The sequence below is a fragment of the Nyctibius grandis genome, chromosome Z (genome assembly GCF_013368605.1).
Source record: "Nyctibius grandis isolate bNycGra1 chromosome Z, bNycGra1.pri, whole genome shotgun sequence".
Taxonomy (NCBI): domain Eukaryota; kingdom Metazoa; phylum Chordata; class Aves; order Nyctibiiformes; family Nyctibiidae; genus Nyctibius; species Nyctibius grandis.
The window spans coordinates 97,346,302-97,370,391 of NC_090695.1; the positions used below are offsets into that span (position 1 = coordinate 97,346,302).

Genomic DNA, 24,090 nt, shown 5'->3' on the forward strand with positions numbered 1-24,090 from the left:
GGTTAAAGATACAGCCGTGTACCACATGGTTGAATCACAGAATGAACCAGGTTGGAAGAGCCCTCTGGGCTCATCGAGTCCAACCATTGCCCTGACACCACCATGTCAACTAGACCAGGGCACTAAGTGCCATGTCCAGCCTTTTCTTAAACCCCTCCAGAGATGGTGACTCCACCACCTCCCTGGGCAGCCCCTTCCAATGGCTAATGACCCTTGCTGAGAAGAAATGCTTCCTAATGTCCAACCTGAACCTCCCCTGGTGAAGCTTGAGGCTGTGTCCTCTTGTCCTATCACTAAGAGTTCTGTCCTACTCTTGGATATATGTCTGTTCTCATTGAGTAATTAAACTTTGACTGGTTAAGAAGTTTCCTTGGGAAGAGGAAATGTGTTTGCATGTACTATCATCTGACTTGAAGATAATTGATCACTGCAGAGTTGTACAGGATGTGTGTGTAAAGCACTAGGTTCCCGTTCCTGCGCTCCATGGCCCTCTGGGGAGGGGCAGCGGGGGTGGACGACATGGGAACAAAGCAAGAGTGAGACCTCCCAACACAGACCTGGCCCGCTGCAAATCTGAAATCTGGGGTTTGATAAGCCCAAATAGTTCCATTTAATAGTAGAAGGAAGAAGAGGTCACCTAAGCTGAAAAGCAATAAATTAGTAGGTTGGGGAGGAAGAATTAAAAACTGGCAGGAATTTGTATATAGTGAGGCAAGTTTCTTTCTCTTTACCTTCTCCCTTTACTGCCTTAATTTGTCATTTTACATTAGGAAGCCCTAACCTTGAGCACAACCTTGAGCACAAGCAGTTTGGTAATCTGAATTTGTAGGAATGAAGAGCTGTCAGCGTCTCCCAATAAAAATGGGAATCCTGAACATACAGTCATTGGGTTTAAAAAAAAAAATATACAGGAAGGGGTATTGGTGGACAGCTTAGATCTGTGCCAGGAGGAGTGCTTACAAATGGGAATAGCAAAAGCATGACTAGCTCAGGGAAGCTGATTATATTTTTAGAAAATAACAGTGTGGTTAAAAGAGTTTGAAAACTATTCCCTTTGAATTGTACAGATTTCTTTTCTTTGTCCAAGTCTTAATGTTATATATTTTATACTTTTACATATAGGCTTTTTAGAATCCTTCTTTCCCATGAGCTCATAAATATACTCTGTGATTTAGGTCACCTTCAGTCAGATATTGCCCTTTGTGGTGGCAATGTCTGTAACAAAAGTAAGTTTATTTTCTTGTTGGAGCTGCAGATTTGTTTTTATTCAGTTTCAAAGAGGGGATTTGTTTTATTCATCTGTCATGCACAGAATTTACTTGTGCTTGTCGTTCAGCGTGTATGACACAGATGCTGAGACTTATCAGTATTCCTGATGTTGAACTGCTTCACCTATTTATGTTTAGTATTAATTGGCAGTAATGGCTCATAAGAGAGATTAATCTCCAAGGAAAGCTTTCCACAGTGAAACTGTACTGACTTCTGTTCCTGCCGGCTCTTTTTGCAGGTGCCAAACCAGCTGCTTCCGTTGACCCTTGGGCAGCACCAGCAGGATCCACAGCTCAGTCTTTGTCCAAAAATGACCCTTGGGCTCCTGCTCAGCCATCTTCTACTGCAGCAAAATCTTCTGTGGATCCTTGGGGACCAGCACCTGCAAACAAACCTCTGTCTACTTCGGGTGAGAAACGGTCTCATCCCATACCTGTATTATTTGAATAATGAAAGTGAAATCCAGATTATTTTCTTGCATTGCTTGCTTAAAAGAAGCCGTGTGCAGAACAATTTGCAGTACTAGTCTGTAAAATAAAAGGGAGTTGTAATAGCTAGCAGCAAGAAGAACTTCACGTGTAATTATTCTGACTTAGAGCTCTGAATTTGTGTTGCTGCTTTGTGCTCTGTCCCTTCTACATTCTTGTATTGGTATGGGTAGATGCATGCTGAGCACTTACGACTGCTGCTGCTGTTGGGTTTTTAAATGGGTTTTATCTTTAATTAGGCGAGGACTTAATTTCTGGAAATGAATGATACTATAATTTTACCTTTCATCATGATAAATAGCTATGCAGATGGATGTCTCTGCAGATGTAGATTGACAGGTTGAGCAGCTCCACACTCTGAGGAGACATTTAGAGGTGCAAATGAAGGTTTGTTACTTCAGACTGAGAGTGTGAAAGCTCTCCCTAAGCCCTTGTGTAGCAGGATGCAGAAGGTGCTGCTGTAATTGTCTGTTCATGCTCTGTAACTAATGCAAGCTTGATGAATCTTAGTACCTGGTATTTTTGTGTTGGCACCGTGGCTAAATGCAGCCTAAATGCATTTTCTGCTGGTTATTCATCTCAGCACATAAACAAAGGGGTCGCAAATGGAATACTGCAAAATGTAGTCTAATCAGCTTTTCACTGGGCAAAGGGCAATAACTGGATCATATGAGAATGATTCTTTAACTATGGTGGGTTCTGTATAAGAAATATTGTTGTTATACTGAGTCTTCACTTGTTCTCTGGGGTTTTTGTCTTTCTGCGCTCTTTATGGAGCTAAGTCTGTACCTTCATTTGCTGGAAATGTGTTGGACGTTAAATTAGAAAAACCTTTCAACTAATAATAATAAAAAAGCAAACTTTAAAGCTTTTCAGGAGTGCTGTTCATTTAGGTGTGGTTTTTCTTCCTCCATTTTGAGGTAAGGGCGTGTCTATATTTTGAAAATGTTGTTTTCATTTGTTGTAAACTATGGGCAAGTTCTGGTGCTTTAGCTAACAGGGCCTTACCATCTCTACGTGGCATAGATAACCTTTTCTGTTGCATTCCTGCTCCTTTTAACTTGGGAAGCGTAAGTCAAATCATCGCTTCAGTTATAGCAATGATACATTTGTCTTTGGAACTGTCTTCAGAAGGGTGTTTTACTTGAGGGCTGATTTAACACACTTCAGAGTTTGGGCTGTAAATTCATTGCTGTTCTCTTCTTCTGCAGCAATATATGACTGCACATACATCTCTCTAGTGCAGACACTCAATAAAAACCCAGCTAAGGTGTGCCTTACATTGTGATTTAAAAGCACATTGCTCTGAATTAGTTGGCTAATACTGTAAGGAAGGTCAGTTTTCTGGTCCTGGGTAAGAGCAGGAGCACTCAAGCTGATCTGAACGGCTGCCCTGGAACGTGACAGAGTGGCTTCTTGGTAACATGAATGGGTCAGAAATCACTTTTGGTAGGATCAGGTGTGTGATGCAACTGAAGATCTGTTAATGACAGGGCTGTCTTGTTGTTTTGAACAGGAAGTACATCTTTTGACCTCTTCAGTAATTTGAATGGTACAGTTAAAGATGATTTTTCTGAATTTGACACACTTCGAACTTCCAAAAAGCCAGGTATGAATCAAATTCTTAGCATGCAGACAGTTTGGGTGATAGTCTCAGCAACAAATGTCTCTATTCTTCAATTTTATTTTAAAATAATAAATTAAAATTGACATTCACAAAGCAAAAGATTAAAGCTGGTGATAATGCAGCAGTAACAGCTTGTTGTTAACATTTTGGCCTGTGCATGAACTTATGGGGAATGGGCCTTTTGCATTGTAAGCCATAGAATTTAATTCTGTAACCTTTTGCTGCAGTGACCCAGAAATTTTTTTGACTTCTAAACTTACAGTATCCAATGAGTTTGGAGTATGGCTGATGCCCAGAGAGTCAAACAGAACAATGCTGATCGAATTTCTCAAATGTGTAAATTCTAGTGTGTAACAATAACAGGAAGATGAGAAAATACACTTCTGTGAATGCTTTAATTTATTTTTTGGTTGGTCATTAGTCACTAAAGTAAAAACTGCCAGACCTTAATGTATAAGTGTTTTGATACTAGGTACTTTCAGGATGGTTCTGCCTGAAAGAATGGTGACTGAATTAAAGCTGGGCTGGGCTTCTTTAGCACAAAAGAGAAAAACCTGGGCAGAATCTAGCTAGGAAGGGTGCAGCAGTGGTGTAGTGCCAGGGCAGAAGCCAAGGCTTTTGACTGTCTTTTCCTTGGAGACTCTTAGTCCCATCTCTTGCAGCATAGTTGGGAGAATATTCTTAAGGGGAAATTTGGTAGCGCCTTCAGTAGAGCACTGCAACTCTAACTGTATAGCTTCTTCATGCTCTTCTAAAGAACATCTGTCTGCTTGCATGCTATAAGGGTGTAACGTACTGAAACATTCAAATCTAACTAATACAAACATTAGATTTTAAAACATCTCTGTTGTCGGAGACTTCAGAGGTTTTTTTGCTTTTTGTGTAGATTACTGAGATAAGTTTTGTTTTTCTCTTTATGTTGTTTCAGCTGAATCAGGTTCCACTTTGTCATCTCAGCATAGCGGTACCACAAGTCCTGATCTCTTTGATTCCCAGCACTCAAGCATGACATCAGGCAAACAAAGTGCAGCTCGGAAAACCCCTGAGTCTTTTTTGGGCCCCAATGCTGCTTTGGTGAACCTGGATTCACTGGTGTCTAAGCCGCCGCAACCTGTGACTTCACTGAATCCATTCTTGGCACCAGGTCTGTTTCTGCACGTTTCTTCAGTTTTCTAGTTTAGCTTTCCCTTCCTAGAGGAAAACTCTGCATAACTCAGTCCTGATTGATTTAACGTAAGCTGGTGTGGGCTTGTTTTTCTTCATTACTTCAGCCAGCAGAGTATGACTGAGAGCAGGAGGGTGAGGCATCACGGTTCCAAGGCATACTGCCGGACCCTGAAAATGCAGTTTCTACTCTTGAGTCTGCAGCTGATTTACTGGCTGAGCTTTGTTCAAGCAATTTTTCTTCCACGTTTGCAGTTGCTCTCTCAAAATGGTGTGTGTTAGAAGGCTTTGGGTTGTTAAAAGTGGCTGAGCTAAAGCTCATTGACTGTTAGAACAGCTAAGATGTGAACGTGTGCCACCAGAGAATCCCTTGGGAGGGCAGTAAGTAGTAGGTTCTTGTGGAAGCAGGTAGGAATAGTGCTTTTGCTTGTGCTACAGCAGGAACAGTAGCATCTCTGACTGCAGCCCGAGGTTCCAGATAGCAAACCCTGCAGTATAATTTAGTGGGTTGCTGGTTAGGCTGTCTTTAGGCTAGCGTGATAAACCAGTTTTGATCAGAACACACTCTCAGTGTATTTTGGAAAAAACAGGCTGTTGCAGTTCTCCTGTAAATTGGCCCCTGTTAGAAGTGAGCCTTTACTTACAGCAGACTTAGATGGTGACACTAAACACGTGGAAGATATATGTAATTTTTAAAAGCTATTCATATGCACTGAAATCTCTGTGTGATGCTAGTGTGATGAAATACTTCAAAATGCTATTTCAGTATTTGTTTTCTTCACTCTTCCAATGGAAAAAAAAATGACAGTTTAATAAACTCCTTGGGTAGGAAAAAAGCAGTAATTCTGAACAGCCTTGGCAGTGTTTAGCAAGAGGAAGTCTGTGTATCTGCCATTACCGGTTATTACAAAAAGTTTAGAAGGGGTCACTGGGCCATGCAAATAACGCTGTACATATAGGGTAAAAGGAATTTGCAGGGTTGGCAGCAGCCCAGAGAACCTCAAACGCTGGGAAAGTTATTTTCTGCTTTTTCTAGCACCGCTGTAATTCGGAAACAACTTGTTTACTTTATGAATTCTTGTCAAAACTCAGTGCCAGAAACATGGACAGCTTCTAAATGGAGTTGACTGGATGAGATCTTGAAGCAAATGCATGCATCTGCCGTGGCCAGATTGCAGCAAAGGGGTACAGAGAGCCTGCAGGTCTCCTCTGTAATGCAAATTTTAAGTAGCATTTTAAAAAAAAATTGTGATCTGGATGTCGTGGTTAGGCATGTTCCAGGTAACCACATTTAGAGCCTGTCTCTCCAGTGACTACTATCAGAAGTGGAAACTGTTGGTCAGCAAAGGGATGTTTTGTGGCACTGATAGGTTCAAGGAAACAGACTGTGCTTGTGCACCAGTGCAGCCCCAGTTTGCTGAATGGCATCCACGCAGGTTTCTGCGTAGGGTGGTTTGAGGGTCGGGAGCATGTGGGGATTCTTCGCCAGAACAGACGATCTCCAGAACCTCGTGTTTATGGAGGTGCGATCTCTTTCCCTCTTCCCCCCTTCTTCTCTCAAAACCAGGCGCTGCTACAGCACCAACTCCAATCAACCCCTTCCAAGTGAATCAGCCTCAGCCACTCACTCTAAATCAGATGAGAGCGAGTCCTGTGATGGGAACCAGCCCTTCTTTCAGTGCTGTGCCACCGATAAGCATGGAGCCAATACCTCTGTCTTCCATGGCCCCAGTGCCTGTGGGGATGGCACCGATACCAGCTATGGGCACTGTGGCGTCTATAACAAGGATGGGCCAGGGGCTGAACGTGAGCATTGCAGGATCAATGACCCAACCTCTTCACAGTACGGGGATCCCACCGTCAGCATCCCAGTCTACAAATACAACTAACCCTTTCCTCCTATAAAGACCCAATTAAAGGAACTTTCTTTTCATAGTGTTTCCAGGCTGAAGTCTTTACAGCGACATGAACGTGGCCTGTGTGGACTGAACGGTGTGTAAGAGACTTGGAAGTAGATTTGCAGTTTACAGTTATGATCTTTGAAGAGTTGTCTCTACTTACCAGTTAATCTAAATCTAGTCTTTGCTACAGATGGTACCTTACTTTGGCTTGTTGAGCATTATGTGAAATGTTCAGACTTTTCACCAAAGTTAGATTCTGCCCATTTTGTTACTTTGTTAATCATTTCAATACACTTTCTAGGGAGAACCTGCCATTTTAAACTCCGTTGGCTATTTTGTAGATGTCAGATGATGTGCTGGATCCTGAAATTACTATTTACCTGCATCTGTCACTTCCTGTGCCCATATGATAGACCTGAGAATTCAGAGTGCTAGTGAATGTTTTGCACATAACTACACACAGTTCTAGACTGTTGGTTCACCCATAGTCCTTACTCTTAGAAGAGAACGATTCGGAGGGCCCAGGTGGCTGGTTTTTATGCATTAAACATTGCAACGCAAAAATCGCACTGCTTTCCTATCAGAGATCTGACCGAGAAAGCGAGCTTGTCTCAAAAGAAAAAACAAACAAAAAAAAAGACAAAAAACCCAAGAACATTCTCAAGTTGTCAAGTATAACGTGTGCTGTTGTATGCAGTGTTGAATTCGTACACTACTCTAAGGACTCCTGAGGAACTCTCTGTGAGTGGCATGCTGCACTCGTGCTGAGTGAGTGTCCTGCTCTGTGCTTGTCCAGTGCCAGCTTCGTTTGGAAGTTCATGTGTATTTTGTTTTTATTTGACTTACAATGTGAGTTGAAAGAAAAAAAGAAATACAGTGGGACAACTTTGAATTCAGTTTCACCGGGGCAAGCTTTAAAACTAATTCAGGCTTAACCTTGCTATATGCAGTTACTCTTGTATACTTTTGCACATATTTTGTTTAGTACAGTTTCATATTTGAGTTTGCAGAGTTACCTAATAGTCCTTTTTTTGCTAATTTTTATAATGTGGTTCTTATTTAACTGTCTGGTTTTGATAGATTTATCAAGTCTGGCTGAAAAATTAAGATATTGGCAAATGTCATTTTTATGGTTTTAATGCCCTCTTATTTATGGTTTTAGCTCTTTGTTTCTGTAAAGAGAGTTTAAAAGGGAAGATTAACACTAAAATATTTACTTTTAAATGAAGTATTCATGATGCAAATCAAAAACAAATTCTCGTGACTAATTATTTTTAGATGAATTGAATTTGAGCATAACTTGATTTAAGACTACATTAAAAAGAAAAAACACTAAAGTCGCCTTTCCCTTGGTTTGTTCCCGTTTTCTGATTACCCAAACGGACCTTCAGCCTTTGTGAAGATCAGAAGAGAGGCTGTTTTTTCTCGTAATACTTCTTGAGATGTTAAAAATTCTATTGTACAAGCACGACTCGTTAATTTTATTGACTAATTTTTCTTAATGAAAGGTGCACTCCATTATTAATAACCGGTTCCATTTACAACTATTAATTGTAAGCTGAACTATACATTTTAACTTGCATGTCTGGACTCACTGGCACTAAACCACGCTCGGGTTTCAGCCGGTGTTTCTGGTGGAGACCTGGCCTTCGCCGAGGCGGCGGCGTTTTGAGCTCTGGAAAGGGATGTCCCAGTGCTTGCTACTGCCTTGAGGGCATCTCTGTGAACGAACTGATGCATCTTGGTGGCCTTTCCCTAATTAGGAGGGGGAAAAAAATAAAACCAAACGAAGAAGCTGAAAGAAATTGCCAGAGTTGTGTGTTCTGGTGTCACGATGCTGTGTGGGACTGGGCCAGTCTAGGGTTGCGTGCCGCAGGGAAGAGGGGCTGGCTGATGTGGAGGGGACTGGGTTCTGTCTTCTGGTGGGTGGGGGAGGCTGAAAGACTATCAAACCTAGGGTACAATCACAGATTTTAGCTGTGTAGGTCAGTGTAGCTCTATTAGTATACGGAATGCTCAATGTGTGGATGTTTCTATGCAGATTGTTCGATCCTCTTGAATACTGTTGAATTTGCAAGTAGGATTCAGAATATTCATCTGCTCTTGTTTTTATATAGGAGGAAAGAGAATTACTGTCCACACCCAGTATGTCTTTAAGAAAACAAAACAAAAAACCATTCATGTTGCCTTTCAGAGTAAGGAAAAATACTTTACTTTTTTGTTGTTGTTGAAGTTATTGAAAAGTGTAGACCAGGAAGGGTGTGATCCTTGCAGATGGGAGGGGAAAAAGTGCTTTCCAGTTGATCTGTGGCAAGATTTATCCATCGTTATTTTTCCAATTTAATTTTATCAACAATGGGATTGAGGTCACTTGATGTTTTTCCCTTAGTCTGTCACCTGAACGCGTTTGCGACGGTTAGATGGGGCATTGTCTATCCAGCCAAAAAGTTCCGTAAACACTAGGTAACTGTTCTTTGGAGGCAAGATGGGGTTGATGATAATAAGTATTTAAAATGATGAAGTCATCTACAGTTCAGAGTCATGATCTGTCACCATGAATTGATACAAACGTGCTGTTGGTCTGGTAGGGAGCCCGAGCTTAATGAAACTGCTGAATGGCAAATTGTTGCTTTTACCAAGCCACTCCTGTACAAGCTGTATTACTTTTACATTATATATATATATATATATAGACATATATCGCACAATAAACCATGACAGGGCACTCTGAAGGGCCACCAGCCCAGACTGTGGTGCTGGAAAGCATTAGGCTGAGGACTAACCGTGCCGAGATTCCCAGCCTGGCGCGGGGGTTGTGGCAGGAGCCGAGTTCAAGAGGACAAGCAGCTGGTGTGGTAGATCTGCTCGGTTCCTGGGCTGGAGCCGTGCTGCCCAACGGCGGGTGCTGTCCCAGCCAGGTGAAGCTTCAGTTGTGCCCAGAATGGTAAAACCTCTTTTTGCGATAATTTAACCGCTCTCCAGAATAATTCTTCCTCCCTCCTCGCCCTCCCACTTCTTTTTGCATGGAGGACGTGTGCGTATCCGATCACATCTGCTCTGGCGTTATTTCTCCAAATGCATTTCCCTCTTCCCCTTCTTTTCTCACTTGCAAATATTAAAAGTGCTTTTGATTTTTAAAAATGTTAGTATCCCAAAATAGCCTTACTGGTCAAATTGACCAAAGAGAAAAGTGTTAAATATTTTGTAAAAAAAAAAAATAAAAAAAAAACCTTGGCATAATTTTAAACCCAAAATAAGCTCAGTTATTTATTCAGTTTTATACTATATAGAAACTAAACTACATTGAGGGGGCAGGGAAGGAAAACCGTGGTGGGTTGTGGTGTTTACAGTCTTTTTGAAGTCCTGTAGCTAAGACAACTATTGTTATCCATCTTCCCTTTTGCTGTTACGGTTTCTAATGTGTACTGTATGTATTAATATTGCACAAATTGTGGAGAAATAGATGGTTTATTTTTCACGGCAGAATCTCACAAGACTCGCTTCCTTTACGAGTGTTACAATTGAAATCTCTACCAAACTGTTTTCATAATTACTGGGAGCCGGCTGCTTTTTATGAATTTGTGCTGACTATTGACATTATTTACTGTATAAATAATTTATCATTTGTTACTATTGTATCATAATGTCTGTATCTTTGTGTCATTTTTCCCAAGCGATGTCACGAATGTGATCTTTAATAATGCCATCAGAACAGTGGAAAGACAAGGGGTTTGTAGGTGACTGGTCAGAATTAAAATTGTATTGCTTATATTCCAGCCGTGTTGCTTTTTCAAGACTCTGCGTAGCGTTTATATCCCACTCAAAGACCTGTCGCTGCCACGCTTGGTTTAGTTTTCAAGGCGGTTGATGGATTGGTTGAGGTGATGTAAGGTTTGTGCCGCAAGTCCTAGGTGCTAGGAGAAATCTAACCGCTGTGGAGAGTGATGCTGCTTGTACAATGTCAATGTGATTTCTTGGCTGCGTTCACCCCTGCCTGGGGCAGGCCTGCTCTTCCTGTGAGAAAGGAGGGTTTCTTACACATCACTGAAATCGGAATCAGTTGAGACCTTACTAACTCAATAAAAATGAAGACTTGTTGTGTTGCAGGTGACTGGATTGCTTCTTTAAACCTCATTACCCTTGAAACAGCACTTCTGGAGGGATGACCAAGTACCTTGTGGCCAAGAAGGCCAATGGCATCCTAGGGTGTATTAGAAGGGGTGTGGTCAGCAGGTCAAGAGAGGTTCTCCTCCCCCTCTACTCTGCCCTGGTGAGGCCGTACCTGGAATATTGTGTCAGTTCTGGGCCCCTCAGTTCAAGAAGGACAGGGAACTGCTAGAGAGAGTCCAGCGCAGAGCCACGGAGATGATTAAGGGGGTGGAGCATCTCCCTTATGAGGAGAGGCTGAGGGAGCTGGGTCTCTTTAGCTGGGAGAAGAGGAGACTGAGGGGTGACCTCATTAATGTTTATAAATATGTAAAGGGCAAGTGTCATAAGGATGGAGCCAGGCTCTTCTCAGTGACATCCATTGCCAGGACAAGGAGCAACGGGTGCAAGCTGGAACACAGGAGGTTCCACATAAATATGAGGAAAAACTTCTTTACAGTGAGGGTGACCGAACACTGGCACAGGCTGCCCAGAGAGGTTGTGGAGTCTCCTTCTCTGGAGACATTCAAAACCCACCTGGACGCGTTCCTGTGTGACATGATCTAGGTAATCCTGCTCCAGCAGGGGGATTGGACTAGATGATTTTTCGAGGTCCCTTCCAATCCCTGACATCCTGTGATTCTGTGATTCTGTACTGTCTTGGTGGAGGCATCTGTATTTACGTTGAGACAGCAGCCTGGGGAAGGCGTGACTTGTAAAGCCATCGCTCGTGAAATAGGGTTGGGGAACTGAGACAAAACCGACTGTGGGAGCCCTCGCTTCCTGGGGTTTGCAGGGGTTCAGTCTTGCCTTTCCCACAGCCTTGGCTCTTGCCCCATCGGTCGAGTCGCCTGGCAGATGGGGTAGCAGCGAGCCTGCATGCAGCTCAGAAGTGATTTCAGCTCTAATTCCGGATGGTTTACACTGAGGGGTACTTCATTAGCAGGCTATTTCAAGAGCTGCCTCTCCAGGGCCCATCCAGGTCTCCTGTTTGCTGCCAATCAGACTGATCACTAATCACATACTTCTTAATGCTGAAACTGCAGTGGTGCTGGAGACCTGCCTATCGGGAAGGTGGCCATGGGGAAAAAACCCATCTCTTCTGGTTTCAGATCTGCAGTACAGAGCTGGCCGGGGGTGTTGTGCAAACCCTCTGCCCCAGTAATGCTCCGGTTCCCCCGCAGGGTGAGGCCTGTCAGATCTTTTGGTTCATTTTTGCTTCTGTGTTTGGGCTGGTAAGGAAAACAGCAACCCCTCCTTTGCCAGGGCTGACAGCCCCAGTACCTGTTGCTTTGTGTTGGCAGAGGGATGCTCTGTGCTCCGGGGCAGGAGGGCTCTCCTCTGGGTGTGTGTCTATTGCTCCTCGGGTTGGTCTCTCTTTTTTTGCGTGGTCGGTGCTTCTTCACTGTTTTACTCTGACCTCTTGAAATGGCACGTTTTAAAATAAAGCTGCTCACTACAGGAAAGATTTAGGAAGGGCTCGAAGTGAAAACTTTTGTGATGACTCTATGTAACACTTAAAAAGGAGCTGGGGGCTGCAGGCTGTTGCAAGCTGAGGGGGTGCCGGAGGCAGTCTGAGCTGATAAAGCCTGTTGTGAGAGAGATCTGGCTGCAGCTGAGCCTTCCTCTGACCTTGGGCAAGCTGCTCTCCCCCTGGCCCGGGTTTCCTCTTCCTCTTCTGTGAAGTGAGGTGGTATCTGCCTGCTTTCGTGGCGGAAAAGGGCTATCTGGATAAAGTGTTATCTAGAGGCTTGCCCTCATCCGCACCGGTGTTGCCAAAGTGTTTTTGCTGAATTGCCGTTATCTCTTGTTTGTGCTGGGCCGAGTGGTGCAACTCTGCTCTTCCGCTCCTTGTCGTTGGGCTGTGAGAAAACGCTTTGGGGCAGCTCGTGCTACGGCTTTGGCAAGACTCCTGCGACTGCTGCGATCCACGTTTCGGAGAACCAACGTGATTTATACAGCTCCACCTTTTTAAAGTTAGCTGTCATCTGCCTTCCAGGTCATCTCCTCCTCGTATTGTGAGTTGGGACAGGAGTGAACGTGGATTTTGTAAAGACAGGAGTTTGTTTGGGAGCTCAGGATCATAAATAGCGAAGAGCCAGTGTTGTACCCGGTGGCAGCAATCCTGTCCCTTCGTGTTTTGCTGTCTATGCTGTGATGGTTGAAGACTTGGGGTTTCAAGGAGTGGAAGTTCCCTTTGGTGCTTCAGACATCCCTGCCAATTATTCATTAGGGCGGTTAATTAGCAGCAGTCTGGTGATCAATAGGGGATTGGCATCCTCCCCGTGTAACACAACCCAGCAGTTTGCAGAGGTTGAAGTAGTAAATTATGAACGGGGGAGCAGGGAGATACCTTGGGGGGAGAGAGCAGGTCTTTGCTGGGGGAGCCTGGAGCTGTACCAAACCCGCGGTGAGCAGTGGGACCCTCGGGGATTTGGGAAATAATCTCTTTGAAGAGATGAGGGGGAAATCTGTCCTTTCCCCAGTGGGGTGGGTTGGGGAGGTGGAGCGAACTCTGTTCATAAGTGGTGCCCAGCAGAATGGTGAGCTGGGACATGCATTGAAACTCTGGTCGAAAATGCTGTTGAAGTGCAAAATACTTCTAAAGCACTCGAACATCTTCATGGCCACCAGACAGCCGCTGTGTGCAGAGCACGGGTACCCGTAACACCTCCACGTGCGGAGGGACGCAGGCGGTGGGTGCTGTGAGGTGCGGATGAAACGCTGGGGCTGGGGGGAGCAGGTGTTGAAAAATCCCCTGTGGCTGTTCAGCAAACACAAAAGCAGCCTGGCCACGTTACCTGATCTGTTCTCAACACTTGTGCCGCTAACTGGGCGACTGCCTTCCCATTCTCAGGTGAAAGGAAATCGATGAGGTTTCAAATAGCCGGAATAAAGCCGTAGTAAAAGTGGAGTTTGTCTTCTCAGCCCCCTGCCTGCTGCTGCCTGATGTGAAACCTCACCAGGATGTCAGTGCTGCCAGTTTGAAAGCTGAAATACGCTCTGGGAGATCCTCACCAGCTGGTATGGCACTGTGGTTTTAAGCCCTGTTTAAACACTGCATGCTGGAGCTGCTGTATCACAGGATCACAGAATCAGTCAGGTTGGAAGAGCCCTCTGGGATCATCGAGTCCAACCATTGCCCTGACACCACCACATCAACTAGACCAGGGCACTAAGTGCCATGTCCAGGCTTTTCTTAAACCCCTCCAGAGATGGTGACTCCACCACCTCCCTGGGCAGCCCCTTCCAATGGCTAATGACCCTTGCTGAGGAGAAATGCTTCCTCATGTCCAACCTGACCCTCCCCTGGCGAAGCTTGAGGCTGTGTCCTCTTGTCCTGTCGCTGGTTGCCTGGGAGAAGAGGCCGACTCCCACTGCACTATACCCTCCCTCCAGGTAGTTGTAGACTGCACTAAGGTCACCTCTGAGCCTTCTCTTCTCCAGGCTAAACACCCCCAGCTCCTTCAGCCGTTCCTCGTAGGTCAGACCCTTCACCAGCTTGGTCGCCCTCCTCTGGACTCGCTTCCTGTGCCCCGCTGGGGTGAAAATCAGGCAATGGGGTCCGTGTTCTTGAAGGGCTTTTTGGCTGGAGGATGAAATTTTGATAGTTTAACTAAGCTGAAGGGAGTCAGTTCTACCTTGATGTAACAGCACATACGGCCTAGGAGACCGTGGGCTGGCTGGGGTTGTGTTGGGTTGGGTGATGGCGGTGGGTTGGGTTTTTTTTTTTTTTTTGCTTTTTTAATGTCTTCATTAGCAAGTCTGGCACTAAATGTAGTGATATTCTCTGAGGTGAAGTTGGGTACTTAAATATCTTGGCCTGAATAGAGGTATAAAAATAGGAACCTGAAGCAGTTAGATGCTTCTGCTGATCTTCCCTCTGAAGGACGAGAAGCTGAATCACTTGCACCCTGCTGTGAAAGCGGGTTGTGTCGCACTCTCGCTCCTTTGCAGCCTCCCTCCTGGGGGCTCATGCCTGGGTTCCGTGGCCAAAGGGTGGTTTCTAACAGGATTTGTGCGCCGAGGATGGCCAGGCACTGGAGATCTGTCTCAAGCCCAGCCCTCGTAACCCGCTGTCCTTGTGCTCCGCAGCAGCGGAGGGTGCTGGGTGCTCTGCAGGCTGTTGGGAGCTGCGGTTTTGTGTTTTTTTTTTTTCTTCATGTGCTCCAAACGTGGAGGTTGTTTCTGGGTTTGCAAACACCTGTGAGTGCCTCAGCTGTTGGGGTTTGAGCTCACCCATGTTTGCCTCCCAGAGGACTCCCCAGCTGATGGGAAAAACCCTCAGGGATGAGCGGTGAGAGGAGGAAAGGGGCTGAGCATCCCTTGCGGGGGTGTGGGCCGGGCAGCCTTTGCACAGCTCTTTGCTGTGTTTCTGCTCAGGGGTTTGCATGGCCTGGAAGACGTTCAAAACTGCTGTGGGTGGCTGCTCCAGCTGTGCCGCTGGCACAGGGTTGGGTGCCTGGACCTTGGGTCTCCAGCTGGGCTGGGTGGAGGGTGCGGGAGGGGGGATCCGTAGTGCTCTCACGGGGGGGCTTGGGTCCTTGAGTGTGTTTGAGGGGCACCCTGGAGATGTCCTGCGTGGGAACCCGCTCGTCCTGCTGCTGCTCGGTGCCATCCCCTGGCACTGCCAGACTAAAGGGTGAAGGCACCAAGGCAGGTAGTTCTTGCTGGTGCTCTGGGGTGCTGGTGGGGCCTGGTGTCCCCCAGACACTGGGCAGTTGGCGGTGCCTGGCTGGTCACAGACACGGGCCCCACGCTGCATCTGTGGCAGCAAGCCTGGCCCTGTCCCCGCTGATGCTGTTCGTTTGGTGTAACCCCCATCTCCTGCCCCAGCTGTCCTGTCCTCCTGGTACCGCACGGACCCGTGTCCAGGACTGCAGATCCAGGGCGGTTCTCCCCCCTGTCTCTCCTGGTGTGATGCTCTGGTCACCTTGGCACAACCGGGTCATCCTGGGGCTGGTTTGTGATGGGCTGAATCGCTGCCAGTGACAAGCCCAGGTAGAGCTGGAGCTGAAGCTCCAATTATTTTCTTCAAATCAGGCTGTTCTGGGCTTCTGTGGTTTTGTGTTTTATTTTTCTTTTTTTTCCTTTGGAGTATTTCACAGGAGGCTCCTGCTCCTAAACCGACCCCGCTGCTGGCGAGCAGTCGCTGTCAGCTTTAATCCATCTGCAAGACTCTCATTCTCAGATGGAGATAACTTCTAGCTGCTGCTGTAACACAGCCTCGCTAGCCTCAGGACAGACGGTTTCTCGAGCGCTCGGTGATGCCCAGATTTCTGGCTCAGTCCCTGCGAGGCAGCTCGGGTGGCTCCCGGCGCTGGCAGGGGTTTGCCCCGGACGAGGGGCAGCGGCCGGGCAGCCGGCACCGTTGCATTGAGCTATTTTCTATGTAGGAACAGGAAAACCTTGGGTGTCCTCCATGCAATCGTGTTAGATAATTGTTATGAGCAACCTCCAACATCTTCCTAAAGGCTGAAAACTGCCACGAGAGGGCAGGAGCTGCTGCTGCTCTTCCTACTTTTGGTAGAAAGGGCTGCAAGTAGCAGTTCCTAAAGGCTATCCAGATGATTTTCAGGCCGTGACCTTTGCTGTCTCCCTCCCAGGGTGGCTTCCACAGTGATGGCAGGAAAACTCTCCCACGAAGTGAGCTGGGCAGTGCTCTCCAAAGCTCCTCCAGACCAGGAGAGCAGAGGGGGCTTCTGCAAAGTCCCCACCTATCTCCCAGGCTTCATTCGCCTCCAGCGGGTCTCGGTTTTGGTGGCCTTAAGCCTCATCCTGTGTCAGGCCACATTCTGAATAAAGATTTTTTTCCTGCCCATCTTGAATTCGGAGGTTAATGGCCAATTTCACTGTCTGGGAGAGACTTAAGCGTAACAAACAGGAGCAGGGTGGTTACAGCTGCGTGGAGAGTGGGCGAAAGGAAATGAGTTTGAGCCTCCGCTACAGCAAGGCTGGGTTTTTCTGGGCTTTGGCTGGTCTTAAAGCGTGGGTTCTTTTAACCTTTAACACGAACTGCCACGAATGCTTACGGCTCATAAATCCCTTCCTTGTTCATGTCACTCGCTCTTGGCAGCACAGCGTCGTGTCTATCTTTACCCCTCTCATGAGAGCAGAGATTCTCTCCAGTGTGAAACAGCTGCAAATACTCGGCCACGCCTGAGTACTAAAGACTTAAACCAGAGACAGACTTCCAGGAGATTATAAAGGCACAGTCACATCTTGGAACAAAGGAACTGCCTTGAACTCGGGAAACACTTACTGAAAACATCACCCCCACACGTGCTCTGTGGAAGGAGCAAACTGTGTAGGACCAAAAAGCTCCCGCAGCGAAGCACTCGCAAGCTAAACATGTTACAGCCTTGAAGAAGGTATGTGAGGGTCTAACAAACACGCTTGAGACACGGAGGAGTGAAAAAAAACAACCTAAACCCAGAGACAACAGGCAAAAAGCCCTGATAATGCAGGGAGCAGTGTGGGATCCGCTTATAGTCACGTCTTAAACACTGTTTTATGGAGTTTGGGGTTTTTGTGGTTTTTTTTTTTTTAAACCCTTGTTTTTCACTGTTTTCTGTTAACCTTTCTTTGGAGGGTCCCTGCAGCTCGGCTGCGAACGGTGAAGCTGTTCAAACACGTGTGTTGGGTTTGATCGGCCTCAGCGTGGTGAACATCCAGCTGCTCATCTGAAGCAGGAGCAAGTCAGAAATCGGTCGCAGTCCCACCCTGCAAGGCTGTGCGTGAATAAATTCACTGCACCCCTGTGGGCATGAAGTTTGGGCTTTATCTGGTTTTAACAAGTTTGTCATGAGTAGAAACTTTGTTGTGCAGTTTTGGCCTAACTGGAATGGGGGCAGGTAACTGTGCTCAAGGGAAAAAAGATATTTAAGCAGTAGTAAGTTTAATGTTTGCCTTTCAAGTACGTCAAACAGATATTTATCCTGCTACTGTAGCTAACTGCTTCCCAAATACTTTTGAAAAGGAAACAAAATTCCTTGCATCTCCTCTGAGCCAACAGGAAATACTTAATAATTTGGATTCCAACATGACTCGGTTCAGAGATTGTAACATTTGCCAAAACAACTGGTTGAGGAGCTTAGGGGAAGTGTAAAACCAACGAGAAGACAGGAAAAAAAAAGTAAAAGATGAAAAATCATCTGTAACCATGTTTGGAAAAGTATTTATAAATACTATAAAAGCAGCTAATGCTCACAGCAAAATGACAGCAATCATTATCTTTTCAGAAATTATATTTATTCAGTCACAGTGCTCAGCATGAAACAATAACTCTAACCAGGTGCTTTGTTTGATCTGTGTCCCAGAGGCTCAGCTCTTCAACCGTGTGTGTTACTCCTTGTGTTTCTACAGTTTCAGGGTCTGGGTAGCTCACTTACAGGGTGGTATCACGGCAAGTCATTCTCAGAGTCAGCTCTTGGTATTTGCAGTCAAACGCAAGAGGTTACATGCCCAAAATTAACTAGGAAAATGACTAAGCAATTAGTCATTCCACTGTAGCATACACTTCTTTCTCTTTTGTACCTGTAAGAACAGCAGATCCTGGATGATTCAGGATTTAGAAACATCCATTCTAGCACAAATGAAAACCCGAGCAGCAGAAAGACAAATATATTTAGACAATTGGGTTTATTGAGCCTATAAGAGCACGAACAGTAGCATAGGGGGGATTCACTGCAAGGCCACGGTGAGGCATTAGAGAAGCTGTTCAGCCTGAGTCAGCTCTGAGAAGAAAACCCGAGTCCAGCAGAGCTGAGCAGCGCTATGGGGCTTTTTTACTGCCTTTCTTTTGATACGAAAACCAGTTAAGGAAAGCCATGGTACCTTATCTGTGTAATGCACCGGCTGGAGGGACCTGCTGGAGGGAGAAGGTCCCTACTACTCCCCACCCTCTGCAGGGCATCTAGTACCTTGGTTGGAGCTCAACACTGCTTCTGACTGCACACATACAACTGGCTTACTGAGACTCTACTTCCTTTGCAGAGCCTTCTCTAAAGCTTATTTTTTAGTCAATATCTGCACTTAAAATGCAATTTGTTCTATCAGAAGTTAAAATCACGCAGCAAGGATATGTTTAACACCACAGTCTCTCCAACTCCTCTAAAATCAACTGCTCTCCTTTTAATTTTTTTCTTTCTTTCCTACTGAAGCTTGAAGACATAAAATCTGAAAATGGAAAAGGCATCATCTTGTTTGAAATGGAAAAGCCCAAGTTGCTTCACTGAAAAAAACGTGTAAAGGTTTGTTTCTACAGTGCATGTACTATTTTGCAGAAACTCTGAAGGACTATGTGGGATTATAAAGAAAACTGCTGTGGCTTTTGCAGAGGGAACTAAGTGGCACAGGGAAGCGCGTGTGCATTTCGCTGGCACGTTTCCATATTCCCTCCTTTTTGCAAGGTGCAGTAATTTCCATTTCCCATTTCTACCACAAAAAAAAAATTAGTAAAAAGAACTGGGTTTGCAATGCTGTTTTCAACACAGGAAAACTGCTACAACTATGAACTTTCCTATTCTTTAAGTATATAAAGAGTGTACAAAAGGCTGTTATAAAAAAATATTTTGCTACAGGTCTTATTTTAAGATAGTCTGATATCACTCATAAAAATGCTAAATGACATTAATTTACATAATACTTCAACCTGTATGTGTACTGAAAGGATTACACTTAGGTAATTATTCCAAAGCCTCACAGGCTTGTGTTTCTTTTGGACTAATGGTCTCAAGTGAAATTTGCTCAGTTTAGGCAGATACTCACTTCCCTTTGCCACAAAAAGCCCCAAAGTGCTTCACTTCTCTGCGAGCCTTTGAACATCTCACGCCCGAGTTCAATACTTATGAATCCCTTCCGTAACAGGCACCAGAGAGGGGTTCTGCATGTCACTCGGCCTCACGTCGTAGCCCAGCTTCTTCATATCTTTGGTCACTACGATGAAGGAAATGGTCACGAAGCCTTGAGATCGCACCCTCGTTACTAGAAGAAAGAAGACGTGAATAAAACTGGTTAAGGGAGGTTTTGTGAGTAGTTGTTGAACTCCTCACATACCCAGGTAGGCCTGTTCTCAGGAGGAACAATTTGTCTTCCAACAGCAGATGGATGGCCAAGCTGTGGCCTGCTGTTGTGCAAGGGTTACAGTCAGGAGCTCTCAGGGACTTACCTTCTCTTCCTTCTCCCTGTGCTATCACTTTGGGGTCAGTAAATTCTGGACGTCTCCCTGTGAGCCAGCTTGGAGAAGAAAATAGAAAATAATTAACTGGATACATTCACTAGTGTTTAGATTTGATACAGGTCATTACATGCATGTTAAAAAAACAAAGGGGGAGTTTAATGAGACTCCCAGCTTTTGTTTGCAGTAGAGAGTTTTGAAGACTGAGTCACTTTATTGCTGATCTACTTCGATCAAGGGTAAGTGATGTCTCTCTAAGGAAAAAAATGAAACCAATTTCATACAAGTTATTTCTGGGCTAGACAGCCTCTGTGGCAAAGCTGTTGTTGGAACTGTCTGATTCAACTCTTGATTACACAGAGTGACGGAGAGGCTTGGATACTTTAATTTGTGTGCACCTCTGATGTATTTAGAGTGCGAATTCTATGAAAAGCGTATCGTGAAGAGAAGGAGATGAGTTGAATCCTGGCTGCTGGGTACAGAGTACGTGCCAACGCTGACCCAAAATGCTCAGGTACCACAAGGCTGGCTCTGCACAAGGGCAGGCACAGTTGGGACAGGCAACCCACAGCTGAACTGGGAATTGTTCTTCCACCTTCTGCCTTTGCTTTCCAGGTTGCTCTTAATGTGGCCGTCCTTCTGGAAGAGCCCCTAGCTACGGTAAGATTTAGGGATGGACTGCAGCACACCTCCTTACAGTCCAGTGACAACTAAAACGCTCAGTAAAATTAGTCTAAGAGCGCCTCTGCAAGTCACATCACTGACATGATCAACCTGTGGCACACGGGGCTGCCACTCTACCAGAACTCATGTGCCAGCCTGCTCTGCTGAAATTAGTTCTTTTTCAAACCAACAGTGTTCAAACGTGAGATGACAAAAAGATGAGTTAGCGTTACTGCAAGTGCATAGTTAACACATTTTAAGAAATCTCTTCAAAAGACCTAGACACCTAAAGACATGATTTTACCTATAGAACTCAAACCTGTCTGGTTATAATACAAATTATTCACACCCATGCACCAGTGAGTAGCTGGATATGCCTTTGTGACTTAAGAGCAAGAAGGACTTTTTTTTTTTAAAAAAAAAAAGGTCTTTAATTATTACCTTGTAAACCTCTGCAGCATCGATGTGGACTCTGGAACAAACACAGCAATAGTTCTTGTATGCCTGAAACAAACATGAGACACACAGAACTTAAGAAAGGAACCAAACAGCACAGCGAAGGCTTCCTATAAAGGTACTAGAATTTCAGACACATCAGACCACTGAACATCTCAAGGCAAAATACTTTCCCTCCCACAAAGAAAGGGTTTGTTTGCATAGGAAGAGTGTATCTTCCTCCATTTCCAGGGGCAGGAATGAAAGCTTAGCATGTGCTGAGAGGGGTGGGGAGAGCTAATGTACTGCACTTTGTGCTCGGGCTCTCTTCATGTCGGTTTTGGTTTTACAGAATTGTCTACAGGATTACCAAAAATTATTTTATAACCAGTGGCTACTGCTAGAAAACCCACGTGCTTTGTACCGAACGGACAAGACATGGTAAGGAGATATGGGAACATTTTTCTTTCTGAAACAACATAGTAACTGGAAAAAAAAAATCTCCATTTCAGTCCTGACAGGTTGTCACCTCACCTTCCGGGTGTGAAGGGCACATGAACAGCTCCATAACCTCTGACCACGTCGTGTCCAAAAAAATCAGGCCCGTAGAAGCTCACCACAATCTGTGGCCCTGCAAATGAAGGGTGCGTGAGAGGGGTGCCTGCTCTGCCAGCTGGATCCCACCCCCCTCCGCACTCACAGCCGGACGGGTTGGTGCTCTTGAAGGTAATGTCGATGGGGAAGTTCCAGACGAGTGTGGTGGGTGCCACGCTGCTCTTGGAGGTGATCTGGGAGATGCCCTCCTCCAGGCCCTGTGGGGAGAAGGCGGCAGGAGCGGGGGGCCTGCGCTAAGCCCACGACACCCGTGCTGCCGGGGGGGCTGGCTGGGTTTCAGGGGCACACAAAGGGGGTTCTCTTACCGCTGTGGGAACCCAGTCTTGGCCGTAGACGAAGCAGAACTTGCAGTAGAGATCATCAAAGCCGGGGAACTGCGGGAGAGAGGGGCTGTGGTGGGGCACTGCTGGGACGGAGGCCCAGCCCGAGCCACCGGGACGAGGGCAGCCTGCACACCGCGGCTGGGGGCCAGCCCGTCGGCCGGGGCTGAGGCCGGCCGGGGCCAGGGGGTCTGGGGGCCACGGCGGCTGAGCCAGGGCTGCGGTACCGGGGCCGCGCTGCTGAGGCCCAGGCCGGGCTGTGTGGCGGGGGACCGGGCCCCGCGCCCCTCGCGGGGGGAGAGGGGGCGGCGGGACCCCCCCCCCGCACCGCCCGCCGCTCCGCGCTCACCTGCCCGCTCTCGATCTGCCCGTTGACCGCCAGCAGGAACACGCTGGGGCTGCCGGCGGCCGCCATGGCGCTGCGCGGGGCCGCGGCCCGGCCGTTGCCATGGCTGCGGACGGCGCGGCGGCGGGGACACACTGCCGGGGCGGACGGCGCTTCGCGGCGCGCCCGCTCCGAGGGGGCTCCGCGCCTGCGGAAGGCGGGCGGATCGCCCCCAAAGGCGGGCAGCCCCCCCCCGGGGCCAGCCGTACCCCCCCGGGCGCTGCCCCCTCACCCCCATGGCCGCCCCACCAGGCCCCAGGGGCCTGGGCTGAGGCCCGCCGGCCGCTCTCCCCGTGTATTCATCAACCACCCCATATTTCGAACTTTCTAGACTTATTTTCTTTTTAATATTAGCCTATATCAACCCCAATAAGCTCTTTTTTAAGCGCAGCCAGGGAACTGCGGCCTCCTCGTGGCAGCAGGCGCCGAGGCCGTGGCCACTAGATGTTGCTGCCGTCCGGGCCGAAGCGGCTCCATGTGCTGCTGGGCGAGGGCCAGGGCCACGAGGGGTTTTCCAGGGAGGAAAAGCCTTTGGGAGCGGTGGGAAATGGTGCGCTTTGGGGTTTCTGGAGGGTCGCCTTTGTGAGCCACGCTGGTGTGAGGAGGGGGAGAGGCTGGTGGAGTCGTTTGTGTCCCGCAGTGAGGTGATTGTTCCCCGTGCCTCCATAACGCTCTTGGCTGGATGTGGCTGCACACACTGTGGGATGGGGAGGAAGCGGGATCGTGCTGGTTTAATTAGCCTGCTCTAATTAAAAGGAAGGGGTGAATTTTGTGTGTAAACAAGGCAGGCGAATGCGCTGAAGCTCTGCAGAGCTGAAACCGCTGAAATCTGCTGACCAGCTCTTGCTGCTTCCCCGCAGAGGCCGCGACATGACGGTGCTGGGCTGTGGTTGTGCCGCCGCTCATGCCAGGAAGCTTCCGCCGCCCACGTGCGTGTTGGTGCCACGGGGGCTCAGCCACCAGCTGCTGCAGTTCATCCCTTCGCCTCCTTTCTGCATGCTGGGCGATGCTCCCCTCATTGAGAGCGATCCGGGGGGCATTTGATTGCCACCAGACCCTCTGGGGATGGGTGGGAGCAGCAAAGGAAGCTCCAGCTCGGTGTCTGCTTGGATTTCCCATGCTGTGGTTGCAAAGAGTTGGAGACCTTTAACACATGGGCTGAGCAGAGATGCAGACTAGCACAGCGCTGACGACACCTCCGTCCTTGTCCTCATCCCCTAGCTCCATGTTATCTCCCCCTGGCAGGCCTGGTGGAGATGGCTTTGATGCTTTGGCTCTCTGCAGGGCCACGCAGTGGCCTGGACATTGCAGGTGTCTTTCTTTGAGGCAAAGGGACACCCCAAGATACCACCTCTTCTGTTGAAAGGGGTGGTGTGGTTTATACGGGACTGAAAGTAAACTACCACTACACTTCATGCTGAAAAATACCTTCCATGTTCCAATAGATGTATTCTCTGTTAATATCTATTTCAGCTTGATTTTTCAGGTTTTATTTGAGTTTGTGGTTTGTTTTTTTTTTTTTTTAATGTTCAGCAAACAAATTTGGCCGAGAACAATGGGAGAAAAGCAGGAGGGATGGGAGGGAATGGATGAAATTTTATCTTTCTCCCCTGCCCCTCAGAAATGCTTTAGAGAAAATAGTTCATTTGAACTGAAAATTATCGGGGGAAATAAAACAGTTCTTAACCAGCTGTCCGAGGCAGCTAGCAAGGCTGTTTAATTAACACTTTACTTGGCTCTTAGCTACGTCAGAGCTAGCTAAGAGCCAGTTTAGGGGGTATTTTTCTTTCCTGCCAAGTGATACACAGCTGCTGGAGGAGTTAATACCAGCACTGGGAGACCTTCCCCACGACAGAGAGAAGGCAGGATTATTCAGCAGCGATGAGTCAGCTGTACCTG

The 24,090-nt window shown here is 46.9% G+C and overlaps 2 protein-coding genes across 4 annotated transcripts in view; one reads left to right on the forward strand and one right to left on the reverse strand.

Annotated features, from left to right (window-relative positions):
- Positions 1 to 8,254, forward strand: part of EPN2 (epsin 2) — a 46,300-nt gene extending 38,046 nt beyond the window's left edge. The window contains exons 6-9 of one of the 2 annotated variants that reach the window (XM_068422793.1): positions 1,508 to 1,678; positions 3,274 to 3,366; positions 4,313 to 4,528; positions 6,116 to 8,254. In XM_068422793.1, coding sequence (XP_068278894.1) covers positions 1,508 to 1,678; positions 3,274 to 3,366; positions 4,313 to 4,528; positions 6,116 to 6,453 — 818 coding nt within the window. In that variant the 3' untranslated portion in view covers positions 6,454 to 8,254. The remainder of the gene's footprint in view (positions 1 to 1,507; positions 1,679 to 3,273; positions 3,367 to 4,312; positions 4,529 to 6,115) is intronic. The other variant, XM_068422794.1, reaches the window with a different exon arrangement.
- A 9,651-nt stretch (positions 8,255 to 17,905) lies between these two features.
- On the reverse strand, positions 17,906 to 22,224 carry B9D1 (B9 domain containing 1). Of its 2 annotated transcripts, XR_011050078.1 has the most exons (8): positions 22,156 to 22,224; positions 21,792 to 21,860; positions 21,572 to 21,683; positions 21,406 to 21,502; positions 20,878 to 20,940; positions 19,765 to 19,832; positions 19,365 to 19,580; positions 17,906 to 18,131 (listed from the first exon to the last, which is right to left on the reverse strand). XR_011050078.1 is itself a non-coding variant. In XM_068423207.1 (7 exons), exons 1-7 carry the CDS (start codon positions 22,219 to 22,221, stop codon positions 19,435 to 19,437), a joined length of 621 nt encoding a protein of 206 aa, XP_068279308.1. In that variant the 5' UTR covers positions 22,222 to 22,224; the 3' UTR covers positions 18,215 to 19,434. The 2 variants fall into 2 exon arrangements, 1 of the variants encoding a protein (XP_068279308.1); XM_068423207.1 differs by lacking the exon at positions 17,906 to 18,131 and having other exon boundaries at positions 18,215 to 19,580.
- Positions 22,225 to 24,090: the final 1,866 nt, after the last annotated feature.

Coding starts and splice junctions, on each gene's coding strand:
- B9D1 (XM_068423207.1), bottom strand. CDS start 22,221: ATGGCGGCCGCCGGCAGCCCCAGCGTGTTCCTGCTGGCGGTCAACGGG. Junction 21,684..21,791: donor AAGACTGGGTTCCCACAGCG/GTAAGAGAACCC, acceptor TTCTCCCCACAG/GGCCTGGAGGAGGGCATCTC. Junction 19,581..19,764: donor ACAGGGAGAAGGAAGAGAAG/GTAAGTCCCTGA, acceptor TCTTTCTTCTAG/TAACGAGGGTGCGATCTCAA.